At 34.1% G+C, this 13,924-nt stretch overlaps 1 protein-coding gene across 1 annotated transcript in view; it reads right to left on the bottom strand.

Moving 5' to 3' along the window:
• Nucleotides 1-4,891: 4,891 nt before the first annotated feature.
• LOC116169616 (putative oxidoreductase GLYR1 homolog) overlaps nt 4,892-13,924 on the bottom strand; it is a 30,073-nt gene continuing 21,040 nt past the window's right edge. The window contains exon 9 of the mRNA XM_031485759.1: nt 4,892-6,004. Coding sequence (XP_031341619.1) covers nt 5,345-6,004 — 660 coding nt within the window. The 3' untranslated portion in view covers nt 4,892-5,344. The remainder of the gene's footprint in view (nt 6,005-13,924) is intronic.

Genomic DNA, 13,924 nt, shown 5'->3' with positions numbered 1-13,924 from the left:
GGTTGTATTCGTATGAGATTTTTGTGCATTTTCGATTTGAAACATTTTGAAGTGGTTAAACCCAATTTATTTTTGCATATCTTGATAGTCTTTACATTTACATTATAAACTCGCATATTTTGCATATTTTAAGAGGACAGAAACGGAAGGAGTGTAATTCCTTCAAATTTTCCTATTAGCTATTACGTAAATTCATTCTTCCATGGCAACTTTCCATTGTAATGACAGGGGGTGCATCAGATGTCTTCATTTCTTTCAAAGATTATGTTTAAAGGATCAACAAGCACATATTCGCATGCAACTTTTAATTCTAGGAAACTTTTAAATAATAAGAATGAAAATTTTAATTTACCCTTGGCATTTTCTTTCTGTATGAATATCAATCGACATTTATGTTTAACGTTTAAATATTATAAAAAACAGCGAGGTAGTCAGAATGTAGTGTGCAATGGGAACCTGGGAATCAATCAATCAAACAAGACAACTTGCGATATCTTAACACCCTATCGGGGGACAGATTTCTGGCTAGTTATAGGTACAATTTTTCTGATATATACCTACAATCCGTCTTTAAAGGTTCCATCTGAGTAATTTTAACTTGAGCAACAATTACAACTCCTTCCATTGCGGCATTGCAACAACAATTACCTTGTAAATGGATACTTAACCGAAGATATAAATTGTTTTGTTCGTTAACCTAAATTTAGGCTTACCGCGTTGGCGCCTATTTGGTCTGCGAAAAAATAAAATTCAAATGTATGTACATATTCATGCGTAAACCCGGAACATTGTTTTGTGCGTACCTACCTATTGTCGGTCAATAAACTTATGGATAAAACAAAATGAGTAGGTAAATCTTTTAATTATGAGTGTGATACTACTAAAATCTACGAAAAATTTCGTAAACGGGACTTTCCCATGATGCGGATAGTTGTGGAAGCGGACAGGACCGTATTCAGCTTACGTTTGGTGAAAACACCATGATTAGAATACTGATTGCATACGTTTGCTTGCAAATTTTGTCCAAAAGTGAAATGCAGCCATACTAAATCAAACACTGAGAGAAATAATATAATCAAAGTGTCTACCTGAAAATATTTTAATTACAATAAATGTCTTTTTATTTGCCTCAATTAGTTATCAATTTATGACAATAATCTCATATACTGTGTTAAGTACAATCGATTTTCTAGAAGTGGTGGATAAGGGCAATTAGACATATTTGCTAAACGCTTGTAGATTTTCATAGGTACAATAACAGCAGATAGCGTTTTCGCTGCAGTTATAAAACTGTTGCATTGAATTTGATATTCTTGCTTAATTACGTTTTTGTAACTGCCACAAACGTTTAGTTTAGTTGGCGTTATGAAATACTAATTTATGGCGAGTAAACATCTACTTGTAGCAATCGTCTTCAGAAGCCGTTTTCGTTCGTTTTTTGACGACCATAAAAGCTGGAGTAGGTATATACCAATTTCTTAATATACGCATGCAGGTATACATTGTGCTGTGCGGGTGTACGTTTTATTCGGTTTTTTTATTATATGTACCTAGTGTACCAAGAGCTGAAATTTACGCCATACCTACCCCAAAATGAGCGAATTTAAGTCATTACTTATTAAATGGGGACTTGATGTATATTTCGACTATTTCTTAGGTAAGTAGAGTTATATTTTTGCTACTATTGCTGTCTACCGAAATTATTGTTTAAGTTTTTAAGCTACTGAGACCCAGTTGCGCCAAAAAAATTAAGCCTTGCTTAAAGTTATGTCGAACTTAAAATCTATGGCAACGATTATTAAGACAATCGTTGCTATGGTATTTTATTTAAGTTATGCTTAACTTTAAGGGATACTTAATTTTGACGGTGCAATTGGCCCTCACTGATGAAAATTGTTCAAATTTTATGTCGTGATGTGTTCAAGGTGTAACGTACAGACACGACCGAGTATATTATGCTTTCAGATATTGTTTATGTCAATCAGTGCATCATTGTAAATAATGAATATTACATCACAATTTATTAATTGTATCCTAAGTGGCATTTTCATTTGATTTTCATTTTTTATTGTTAGATAGGTATAGGATTGTTGTTTTTAAGTGTAATATGTACGTTTTTCATTTTTTTCTAATAAATACCATTGTGAATTACGTTATTACTAATTCCAATTGCCCTTAAGGAATAGATTTTTAACACAATTAAACAAGTTGTACTGTAGTAAGTCAATTAAAAACCATTCTAATTTAACTACGTTTCTACAACACCTCGCTTTGCTACCTACAGTTATTTTGCGGTTAAATCTTCCTAAATATATTATATACTTACAACAATTTAGTGTACTATTTAAGGTTATTTAACGTACACTTATTTTAATTAAACTGTTTATTATTCATAATAAATGCCTCTAATTGTCTCTAAAGAAAGTTTATGTCTGTTGCCAGGTTTTCAAATACCTACGGTAATTGATGTAATTACAAATAAAATTAAAATTTGACTGTAATCAAACAGGTACAGAAAACTCTGTTTAATTATCGTGAATAACAAGTTGTATAGTCACATATAGTATTAAATTTTTTTTATTACTGCTAACAGATTTTTCTCTCAGTGAAATCATGCCGGTCATTCTTTAATTGGGCGAAAGCCTGTTGAGAGCACAAAACAAGTGGGGGCAATATTTTTTAATATTTCATTTATTTTATAATTTAATATTTATTTAAAAAGTAATAAAATATCTCGTCTCCTAAAGACGTAATGAGTACTCCCTGAGAATCTGTAAGTGGTACGGTGGGATAACTAGTTTTACCTTCTCTAAAATCTGCAATTTACTTTTTTTTCATTCCCTATCAGAAAGTGGTGGGGAATGAACACTTGGAACTATACGAGAACAAGGGAGAACATATACGTCTTCCTTTTAAGAGAATTCGAAAAACTCACCTGTTTAACGGATTTTTTTCATTGCCAGCCTATGATGATTTGATTATTAACCTTCTCTTCACTTGTAAAGGCAACTTTCTCGGCAGCTTTTGAAAGTGGTTAAAAATTATGGGTATTTCACACATTTTTCGTATCTCGCCAAATAAGGGTTGTTAAGGTGATCTCGAATGCACTGTATAAATATACTATTATGTAATGTTTGTTATACAATTGTACATTTGTACGATTTTGATAATTGTAAGTATACCATGTACCTACCTATATTAACAACCAAATAGGAGAAAATGGGGGAACCGGGCACCGCGGGTAACAGTGCGTATTACTATAGATATCTTCAAATTTCGCGGCAGCCGATGGAATCCATTATGGCATGATTAAGATTCAAGGGGCATGTCTAGCCCATATTTTCAGCGACAGCGAGTTCCGTTGTTCTTCAATCTGTCCCTTTTCTTACTGTTTTGCATGTGGCGAAAATAACCCTGTAAGTTAACTGATATTTAAAATACAAGAACATTTTGTTAGAACAGAATCTCTATGCATTTTTATTGAATTTAACTGAAGTTTGGGTTAGAAATTACGATGGGGTAATGATGAGCACCATTAACCCTCTCATTGAATGAAATCATACAAATACGTATTTGGTCTATGATTAAATGTAAAAACCTTTCGGCAAGTTCTTTAACCTAGGGGGAAACAACTTTGAACTTTTGATGTACATCCCTTAGATTTGGCGTGAATTATTTAGAATTAAGGAGAAACTGAGTGCGTTCACCAGACGAGGCGCTTCATGGGCACTATCTAAAGGCGGGAATACTCTCGCGGGAGTTTACAACTCGACAGCGCTATCAGACAGACAAGCGAAACCGAACAGCTGTCAACAAAACCGACCTATGATTTATGAGGTAGTGAACGACTTTAGGAACGATCTCCCAATGTAATGAAATTTTCTCAATGTTACTTGGCCCAAATTTGGGAGTCCGTCGCAGCTCATGGCGTCACAATGTACTTCCCCCTCGAAAATTGTATGGATTAGTTTGAATTAATTTGGATTTACGTGAATTAACTTGAATTTACGAATATTATATTGAATTAACATGAACTAATTTGAATTAAAGTGAATAAATTTGAATTAGCGTGAATAAATTTGAATTAGCGAAATTAAATTGAATTTACGTGAATTGGTGTACACCATTTATTTGTTTCCCCTAGTCTTGAACATTATAATTTTTTTGCATTATTTTCTAATTCAGAGTATTGCGCACAGTTCCCTACCCTACCTACTGCGAATCATTGCCATGGTATGGGGAACCATGCAATTTTTCATGTACCAAAATTACAAGCGGTGGTTCGTTTTGAAATGATAGTCCTGTGTATTCATTTGGTTTCTTTATAGATGAAAATGTTTTTAGGAAAAATTTACTTGTTCAGTTTTCTCAGGAGTTTTCCCGCTATGACGAATTAGTTTTGGGCTGAGCGAAAAACTGAAAAATGGAACGTTCAAAGTATCCCTTCACCTCAAAATTAGTTATAATGAAATACAAAAACTTTTTCAGAGAAACAACATTCCCAATTTTCAAGCTGATTCGACTTATTTTAAAATGACATTTTGTGTGGCACAAACCTAACTTAACATGAATCATTAGAGATCTACTCTTTTAACTTTCATATGAACTACATCTAGTTTGACTGAAATAGCAAAATTTTCTATTTAGTTAAAATTTTAAAAATTGAAACTTTCCTAGATAAACAAACGCCTTCAATTCCATCAAAACACGACTTACTATTAAGCAATCTGTCACTGTCTTTGTCTCATATGGCACTATCAGGGGAAGAAACTAGAAAGGTTCCCACTGCCAACTCACCTCATAATTTCCATGGAGCAAATTGAAGCAACTGTGTCGTCACAAGTAAAAGTACAGAATTTTATTCAACATAGTACACATACAAATCAATCAATCAATAGAAAATTTGTAATAACATTAATACAGAGAAGAGATATTAACTACAATTTACAAAAGTACATGTACTTAATTAAATTCTGCGATAATCAACGTAATAAACTAGTACGTTCGAAGGTGTCCTGTGAGAACGAGTCACTATGTTAACGATTACAATAAAACTTTAACTAACTGTATTGTATACTAAGTTAAAAAAGAAAGTAAATAAAATATGTCGATTAATATACATAATCAATGGTCAATTATCAAAATGATCAAAATTTTTTTTTACAAGATTTAATTATCTTACATTTGTCTAAACTTACGGGTGGTCTCATCGAAATCTAAGGGGAGAATGTTCCTCATAATTGCCACATCAGTCTTTGTAACTTCGCACTAATTATCTTTCTTAAGATTACAAAAACACTTCACAGTGGATCTATTGCAATTTAGCTAATCCTCGAGGTGGAAGTTAGTGACGGGCGCGCATGTAGACGGCGGCCGAGTCGTGTTTGCTGTATCCCAAACGGCGAGCGTGCTTGAAAACTTCATTGGCCGTAGCTGTTAGCAGAAGAGGTTGTTGTAGAGAATCGCTCAACTCCAACGCCAGCTTCAAATCTTTTTGCATGTGTTGCAGAGGCATGCGCGGATTTCGGAAATCTTGGTTTACGATTATGTTCGCCTTCTCCATCAGCGCGGGGGAGCTCATGGAGGTAATGCTGAAGATTTCCAGCACGTCCTTGAGCGACAATCCGGATCGGTCGGCTAAAACCAGGCCTTCGGTGAGACCGGCGAGCGAAATGCCACGCATGACCTGCAGTATTAGATTCATTTTTGTCGCGTATCCGACTTCGCCAAGGTAGAACGCCGTTTTTCCCATCGCCTGGAAGCATGTCTGACAATCGTCGAAGAGCGACTTGTCGCCCGCCCCGAGAACAATTAAAGAACCATTGTCAGCTTCATCTTTGCTGCCTTGCAGTTGGGCTTCTAAGTAACGCCCACCTTTACTAGTGATAACATTACTGATGTCTTTTGAAGTTTCTGTATCAATTGAGGTTAGCTCAACATAACCTTTCCCTTCTAAGCTATTGCCGTCTTGCTGATATAATACTCCACAGTTTGTGAAAACGATCTAGAATTCAACAAAACAATAATTAGTTAAAGCTAAAAATGTTGCTTTAGCGAACCTCCAGCAAGTTTATGAGTGGAGGAGGATAGGAATTAACTATTTATAATAGATTGTTCGGTAACAACGTTGAATGTCTCTCACCGTGGGAATTAAAATCTTTATTTGTCAAGGCCGCGGTGGTTGTTTTTCGTTCTACATACACGCAAAATCACTTCTAAAGACTGAAACTAGTATTATATTTAGTAGGAAAGCCAACTTTTCACTAAGAAAACTCTTTTCATTCATTTATCCCACGTGTAAATCTATTACGAAATCTCCGTGATGGAATCTCAATCTCGAATCAACGGAATTCACGCGTCTATTGGCAAAAATATGCGTACAATATTTTCTGTGAGCAATGCAAATAATTTTAACTGAGATGAATCTTGTGCTTCTTGTTGTAATATTGTTCAATTAATGATTCGTGAATCATGAGATCCCAAGAAATATTTCTTCTTGCTACAAAATGAAGCTAAACATCAAAGACTAATCAGCTTCCGAGTACAAATGACACATATCTTGACGGCGCTTGTGTGAAACCTAAAAAACCAAAAGGCACTAATGGTTTACATTCGATCACTATAACTGTAATGGTGGACGTCCGACTTATTGTTCCATCTTCAGGAATACAAAAAAGTAGCTTTATGAAATACGACGTTGAATATACATAGATGCAGAAGGAAGTTGTAATGCACCAATGAAACCTACTAAAGATGTGATCAGTTGCGCTAATTCCACAGCACAAAGTAGAGGTGGCTTAGCCCCAGTTGCACCAACAAAATTAAGCCTTGCTTAAAGTTAAGTCGAACTTAAAATCTATGGCATTAAAGACAATCGTTGCTATGGTATTTAAGTTATGCTTAACTTTAAGGGATACTTAATTTTGACGGTGAAATTAGCCCTTACTCTCACAAACACTAAACCATCTGTTCAATGGACCAAGATACGGTAACATCGGTGAATTCGTTTAGCTCAAGAAGTCAACTTAGTGAAATATTTAGGAATTCCTCACTTACCAGCTAGTGTAGGGGTCGCGATCCTGGACTGATTTTTTGACACCGCCTACATGGCTCTAGTGATATACATAATCACTTCTGATTTACGTAGATCGCTGGTTAATCAAAATCATTTGGTTGGGCATAACGCCCACTTTAAACCATAGCAAACACAAAAACGTAAAATCCAACAATTTCGTCGTCCAGAATAAAAAAACCATTAACAAAAGCTAAAGTAAAAAGGCAGAGATGATACAGCTTTCCCCATCCAAATTAAGGAAAATAGAATTCGAAACTCGTCAAACGAATGATCTGATTTTACTAGTTTCTGACATAAAATTATGATCGATATCAACGGAAAAATAATTTTTTACACCAATCACATTTCTTTCTTATGGTTCTATTGCATTTGAGGCCGATTTAATATCAAAGTTGGTTAACAAATTGCAGGTTCGTATTTAAAAAGACAGCGGATTTTAGGTATAGTACCGTATTTACAAACCACCCTTATTTTCGAGTGACTGGTAAAAAGAAAAAGTTTTCATTCAAATATATTAAAATGTTTTAACATTTAAAAAGTGAAAACCCATTCATAAAACAATACCATGTTTTAAATATAAAGAAAAGTTACCCAAATTATAAAATATAAATGGAAAAAATTGTCGAATTTCGATTGATTCCAGTTCCAAATGTTATCTGAATTTCCTCACTTTCGCACCAGCTTTATATTTCGCCTCAAAATGCGCAACTTGTATCGATTTAAAAGACGTTGCATCTCTTACGGTTTCCGAGTCATTCTCGAAATTCGGACACTCTGTACACATCTCTAAAATTAAACACACTCAGTACTTTCCTTTATACATACTTTGTATGGCAGTCGGAAAGTAAAAATAATAGTGGGTTTATACAATCATTATTCATTATCATTAGTTTACTATCATTAGATCATTTAGTCAATAGAAACAAAGTTTGTTGTGCGTCACTAGGCGCTTTCTTTCGGCTACTTCGCAATCATGATTTCGAGATTGTGATTCGTAGGATCACGTTTTACGAAAGAACGCGCGAATTTAAATCAGTTTACGGAGTACACATTTAGATTCGAATTACGTATTTTTAGCGCATTTCCACAAAAATAAAAAAAAAATGCGCTATTGTGGCCACTTTGTCCGTCCGTCCGCTAACTTTGCGACGCTACTAGTTTTTTATCTTAAGAGCTATTGTTCTACTTTTTTCGCTATTTGGTTCGTTATGGTGTCGAGTCTTGTACCAAGGAAGGAATTTTTTGTGTACAGCTTACAAAAAAAGTTATTGGAAAAAAAAACAAAAAACCGTTTTTTACATGTTCCATAATTTTACACTTTTGCCGTTTATTAACGATCCTAGAGATCGTTTATAACTTTGCATTGCTATCTGTCGCCTGTCGGTTGGTCTCTCCGTCTGTTCCTTTGTCTGTCTGTCCATCTATCTGTCCGTGTGAACGATAACTTTGTTTAGAAATGTTCGATCGCTTTTACATCTCCGTTAGTTATGAACTGAATTGCATGAAATTCAATATGGGCATAGATTTAGCCATATAATACGCAATGCCAAAAGTTGAATCGAATCGATTCAAAATTCACAGTGCCCTTTTCGCATCTCGACCATTTATAAACCGAATTGCAAACTTTTTTACTTATAAAAGTATTTGAATGAAATTTGATACATAGGCACTTGGAATAAAGGAAAATCAAACGCCAATTTCAAAATTTGGTTTTGCGCATGCGCAGTGCCAACTTTTTTATTTATGGAAGAATTTAAACGAAATTTGATACATAAGCACTTCGAATAAAGGAAAATTAAACGCCAATTTCAAAATTTGGTTTTGCGCATGCGCAGTGCCAACTTTTTTATTTATGGAAGAATTTAAACGAAATTTGATACATAGGCACTTGGGATAAAGGAAAAACAAACGCCAATTTCAAAATTTGGTTTTGCGCATGCGCAGTGCCAACTTTTTTATTTATGGAAGAATTTAAACGAAATTTGATACATAAGCACTTCAAATAAAGGAAAATCAAACGCCAATTTCAAAATTTGGTTTTGCGCATGCGCAGTGCCAACTTTTTTATTTATGGAAGAATGTAAACGAAATTTGATACATAGGCACTTGGGATAAAGGAAAATCAAACGCCAATTTCAAAATTTGGTTTTGCGCATGCGCAGTGCCAACTTTTTTTATTTATGGAAGAATTTAAATGAAATGTGATACATAGGCACTTGGAATAAAGGAAAATCTAGCGCTAGTTTCAAAATTTTATTTTGCGAATGCGCAGTGCCAACTTTTTTATCTATGAAACTATTTAAGTGAAATTTGATACTTAGGCGCTTGGAACAAAGGAAAATCTAACATTAGTTTTAAAATTTAGGTTTGCGCATGCGCAGTTCCAACTTTCTTATTTAAAAAAGCATTGAAATGAAATTCTTCGCATAAACTGAAATTGAAGTAGCACGTCAAAAATGGATTGCCCATGTGCAACGCTATCTTTCATATTTGTGGCCGGATTTTTACGATTTTAACAGAAGTTGCATCTTACAAATGGGAAATGAATGCAAGTGGAAATGCGCTTTATGTAAATCGTTTACGATTACTTTTTAACTTGTTTGTTTGGCTAATGAAAATAATTTAAATATAAGTGGAAGTGCTTGCACGATTATGCTCCTCTTCAGTTACAAATAGTGACTAACCTACCATTTGAGCATAAATATCCTTGCATTTATAGGTTAGGAATTCGTAATCATAAAACTTTTATGTTCAGTTTGTTCACGATTTTAGCAATCATGATTATAAGATCACATTTCGAAAGAACGTGATTTGACAATCCAAACGCGTTTGGATCACCGAAAGAAAGCGCCTATTCACCAACGACCTACCTTTGTTTGTATCTAATGATAATGATAATAATCATTGTATAAACCCAGCATTAGGGTTGCAAAGATTATTAAAGGTAAAATCTAGTAACCAAACAAAATAGCATTAATATGGAAATGTGTGAAATTGAAATTTAATTTTTTCTGTCAGTTAGAAATGATCTGTTCCTTGTATATTATCGCAACTATAATCCCTCCTGTCTACTTGCAAAAAACTACTGTGTCACGTAAGTGAAATCCGCATCCGTATGTAAATAATAGTACATTATATATCAAGATAGAGAAGTACAGTATTATTGCCCGAGCACCAAGATTACATCTAGGGGTGTAAGGTGCGAAGGCAATAATAGACTTCTCTACCGTGGTATATATACTATTTTTTTCACTACTAGCACTTGAAGTCCTGTAAATTAACATATTATATTGATAAGAAAGTGAACGGTTGGACAGAATTTTTTGTTTCTTAATGTAACATGACAATCAAGTACGTGGAAGTACAAGTCAAACAGGCCGTATTTTGTTCTGTCATTGAGATTTTTCAAAGAGTAATTTCGTTCGAATTTTTTCAAAATGTGATAATTTTAGGTATGTAATTTCTCTGGAAATTGCGAATGGTGGCAATTATTCGTTTTAGAGAACTTGTCTAAACGTTCATTGAGCGAAATTTCGGGTTGTGTTTTCTAAAAGTGACAGCGTGACAGTTCTCATTATTGACTACTAGTTAATAATGAAAAATTATTAACCACTTTGAAAAAATGCCGAGAAAGCCTACTTTACAAGTGGAAAAAAGGTTAATAATCATGTCATCAGACGCTAGTAGTGAAAAAAAGAAATTTACGTGGCTCACAGATACCACCCGCACAGCCCCCTGCGACAGACCAGAGCCTACTATAGTGGACCTAGACACACCGATCGATACAGAGCCTACTATAGTGACTTTTTTCGGAGAATCTGAATTTGTTATCAGAATTTCCATCACATCACTGTCAAATAAATCGTGCAGGGTGGTTTATAGCTTGCCAATAAACACCAGAAGGCATATCTAAACCCAAGATTCCATTGGTAGAGGAATAATAACAAGAAAATTCGAAAAGTGTGGTCTGTGTACTAAAGGGTTAGTTAGGGTACGGAAAATGAAATAGTATATTAAAGTACAAGTGTCATTTGACGAAGATTGTCGCACGAGGTGCGACAAGTAGACAAATGACACGTGTGCTTTATACTATTTTTTCTATTTCGACTTTTATTTTAAATAATAAATTATACAAATTATAAATATTGCCTTTAGGTGTTGTTAGGTAATTTTAAACTATCATTCAGTGTATGTTGGTAATAGACACAGTTCATTTATTTTCACGTTGGCTAACCTGATTCCTATATTTTCAAACTTCAAACTTTTAATTATTGGTCATAATTCCATTTTGCGGCAGTTATGATGAATACGGAGGACAAACACGTCTCTTGTACTCCACCAGAGGTCCAAGAGATTGCCAATGAAGCGACGTTAAATTTACTGCCTGTAAAATCGAAAGTAAAGTACGAGGAGTACAAAATTTTTGAAAACTGGCTCGCCGAGAAGGAAGTTCAAAAAGTAAGCAAGAATGTACTGCTGGCATATTTTACTATGCTAAGTAAAAATAAAAAAAGTTCTACCCTTTGGAGTATATATTCAGAATTAATCGGAATTAATACAATCGGTCAAGTTCCTCGTACGTTATTTACACTTTACAGGTTATGTTTAGTTTTGATTTGACGGATACCGTTGACGGCAAAAAAGCGAGTGGTACCAATCCAACAAAATAAAAAAAATAATACGTTTCTATTTCTTTCAGCATCATTTCTGTCTAGAAACGCACGCAAACTGGGCCAATCAAGTACGGTTTCGGTATTGTTTCCACATCGAAATAGAAAAACGAACTTTGAGATTTTGAATTTTTCGATGATATCTCAGTTATTTTCAAAAATGATCCATTTTAATTTTCTGATTTGTTTAGAAAGTTCTTGGTATCGTATTTTTTTCGTATCTGCGAATTGCGATCGTTTACAAAAAAAATAAAAATCAATTTTCTGTAGTTGGTTAAATGAAAAGTAAATCTTTTAAAATAGTGCTGGATTTATTTGGATAATCTCTTATTTTTATTACTTTTGATAGTTCGCATTTGAAATTGTATCTTGTGTTTTGCATGATTATAAATTAAACATTAACATTGTGAAATGTATGGTAAAATTATAACACTCTGTGGATCAATAACGATGGACTTTTTTAGTCATAAAATAAGGATATTAAGGAACACTTTATGTAATAGTTAACATGTACCCATTTTGTATTTTAATTCGTAAATACAATCTCTTTATCAAATAAAAAAAAATGTTTTTGTTTTGTAAGTTGTCGATTTCAAAGAAGTATAATAAAAAATATCGTTCATTACGCGTCTAGAATTACTGTTTCCGTGCTTGCAGTGAATTTGCCACGCGCACATAGAAATAGACTAGTTTTCTCCTAATAAAATATGTATACCATTTACTCGATTCCAATAGGAAAATTGCCACTCTTGAAAAATCTTGATTACTAAATCGACTCATGTTGGGGTATAATGTAGAAAACGAGTTTTTATACCATCCCCTTTTCTTCTAAACAAATAACAGTGGAGTCAGTTTCCGTAATCCGTTAATTTACTGTCAAAAGAAATCGCCCTACTATTAATTTTTTTCCTTGTTCGATATTTTTAAATGGCTGCATAAATACAAATTTTTAATATGGAGAACAACGGGTTACATTAAAAGACTACTCTTTTAACAGACAAGTGTAAAATTCGCGCGTTACACATTTAATTGCTAATGCAAAAAGAATGAGTTCTTTATGACAATTTCCCTCGTGCCCTACAGCTTGGTCTAGAGATTGTAATTGCAGAGATTTCAGCCGGACAACCATCCATAACAAATATAATAGCAAATAGCGTATTTTTTTTCAAAAATGCGCTAAAAATACTGGCTACCAGTGGGGTGGCTGGAACGTCACCAATCGCATCGATCGATCAACTCACTGGGTAACTTTTTAACGCTCATACCTGATTCAATAAATATCAGTTTTATAGCCAAAAGGGCATTTCACATTTTCCATCTTTTCCAAAATCCGCTCAGCTTACAGGACCATTAGAGTGGTACAACATTGTCGCCAAATCGGTCTGCTCCTTACAAAGTTATACGTAATTCAATAAATATCGATGTTGTTGCCTAAAAGGCATTTTGCCATTTTCGAATAGCTTCAAATCTCTAGACTATTTAAGAGTTTCAAATTTCAACCAAATCGTGCGGGTAGTTTCGCCTGAACCTTGTTTACACAAATCATGCCGCACGCACATACACACATACATACAGACATGTTTTAAAAAGCATTTTTTTGGACACCTGGGACCTTGACACGTAAAGATCTGGTGTAATCTCAAAACCAAAATTGTATAAGTGATTTCGATACCTCCCAAGTTTTTATTGGTGAGGGTAATTAAAGAAAAGTATATACTTTAAAATAAAAATAAAAACTCAGGGTTGTGTGCAGGTAAACGCAATCCAATTAACGTTATATACAACGAGAAACAAATGTTTTTCTTAGAAATTGTTAGTGATCAATAATGTAGGTACGGAACGTTGTACAGTGCGCATTATACGGTCTCTAAACAAGTATTTTTGTTACGGGATAAAGTCGGATACCTTATCACGAAAGGAATTTTTCTATTCCATTTACATTATTTTTCATTATCGTTCGTATCTCATTAAACTTGAGAGCATTCGCAAATTTCGATTCAAAGATACCCTTGTAATAATGGATATCGATTGGGGACGGTTTGTAAACGATTTTTTTACAAATTTAACAAGCGACACGCGCACGTGGACAATGAGCACATAGAATTCCCCTAAAAAAACGGCACGCGCTTTGCAAAAGGTGGTTAATTTCATATTTTAAAATGGTCACTTGCGACCCACG

This window comes from Photinus pyralis, unplaced genomic scaffold (genome assembly GCF_008802855.1).
Source record: "Photinus pyralis isolate 1611_PpyrPB1 unplaced genomic scaffold, Ppyr1.3 Ppyr1.4_LG4, whole genome shotgun sequence".
Classification (NCBI taxonomy): Eukaryota; Metazoa; Arthropoda; class Insecta; order Coleoptera; family Lampyridae; genus Photinus; species Photinus pyralis.
This window is presented reverse-complemented; position numbering and strand designations above follow the sequence as displayed.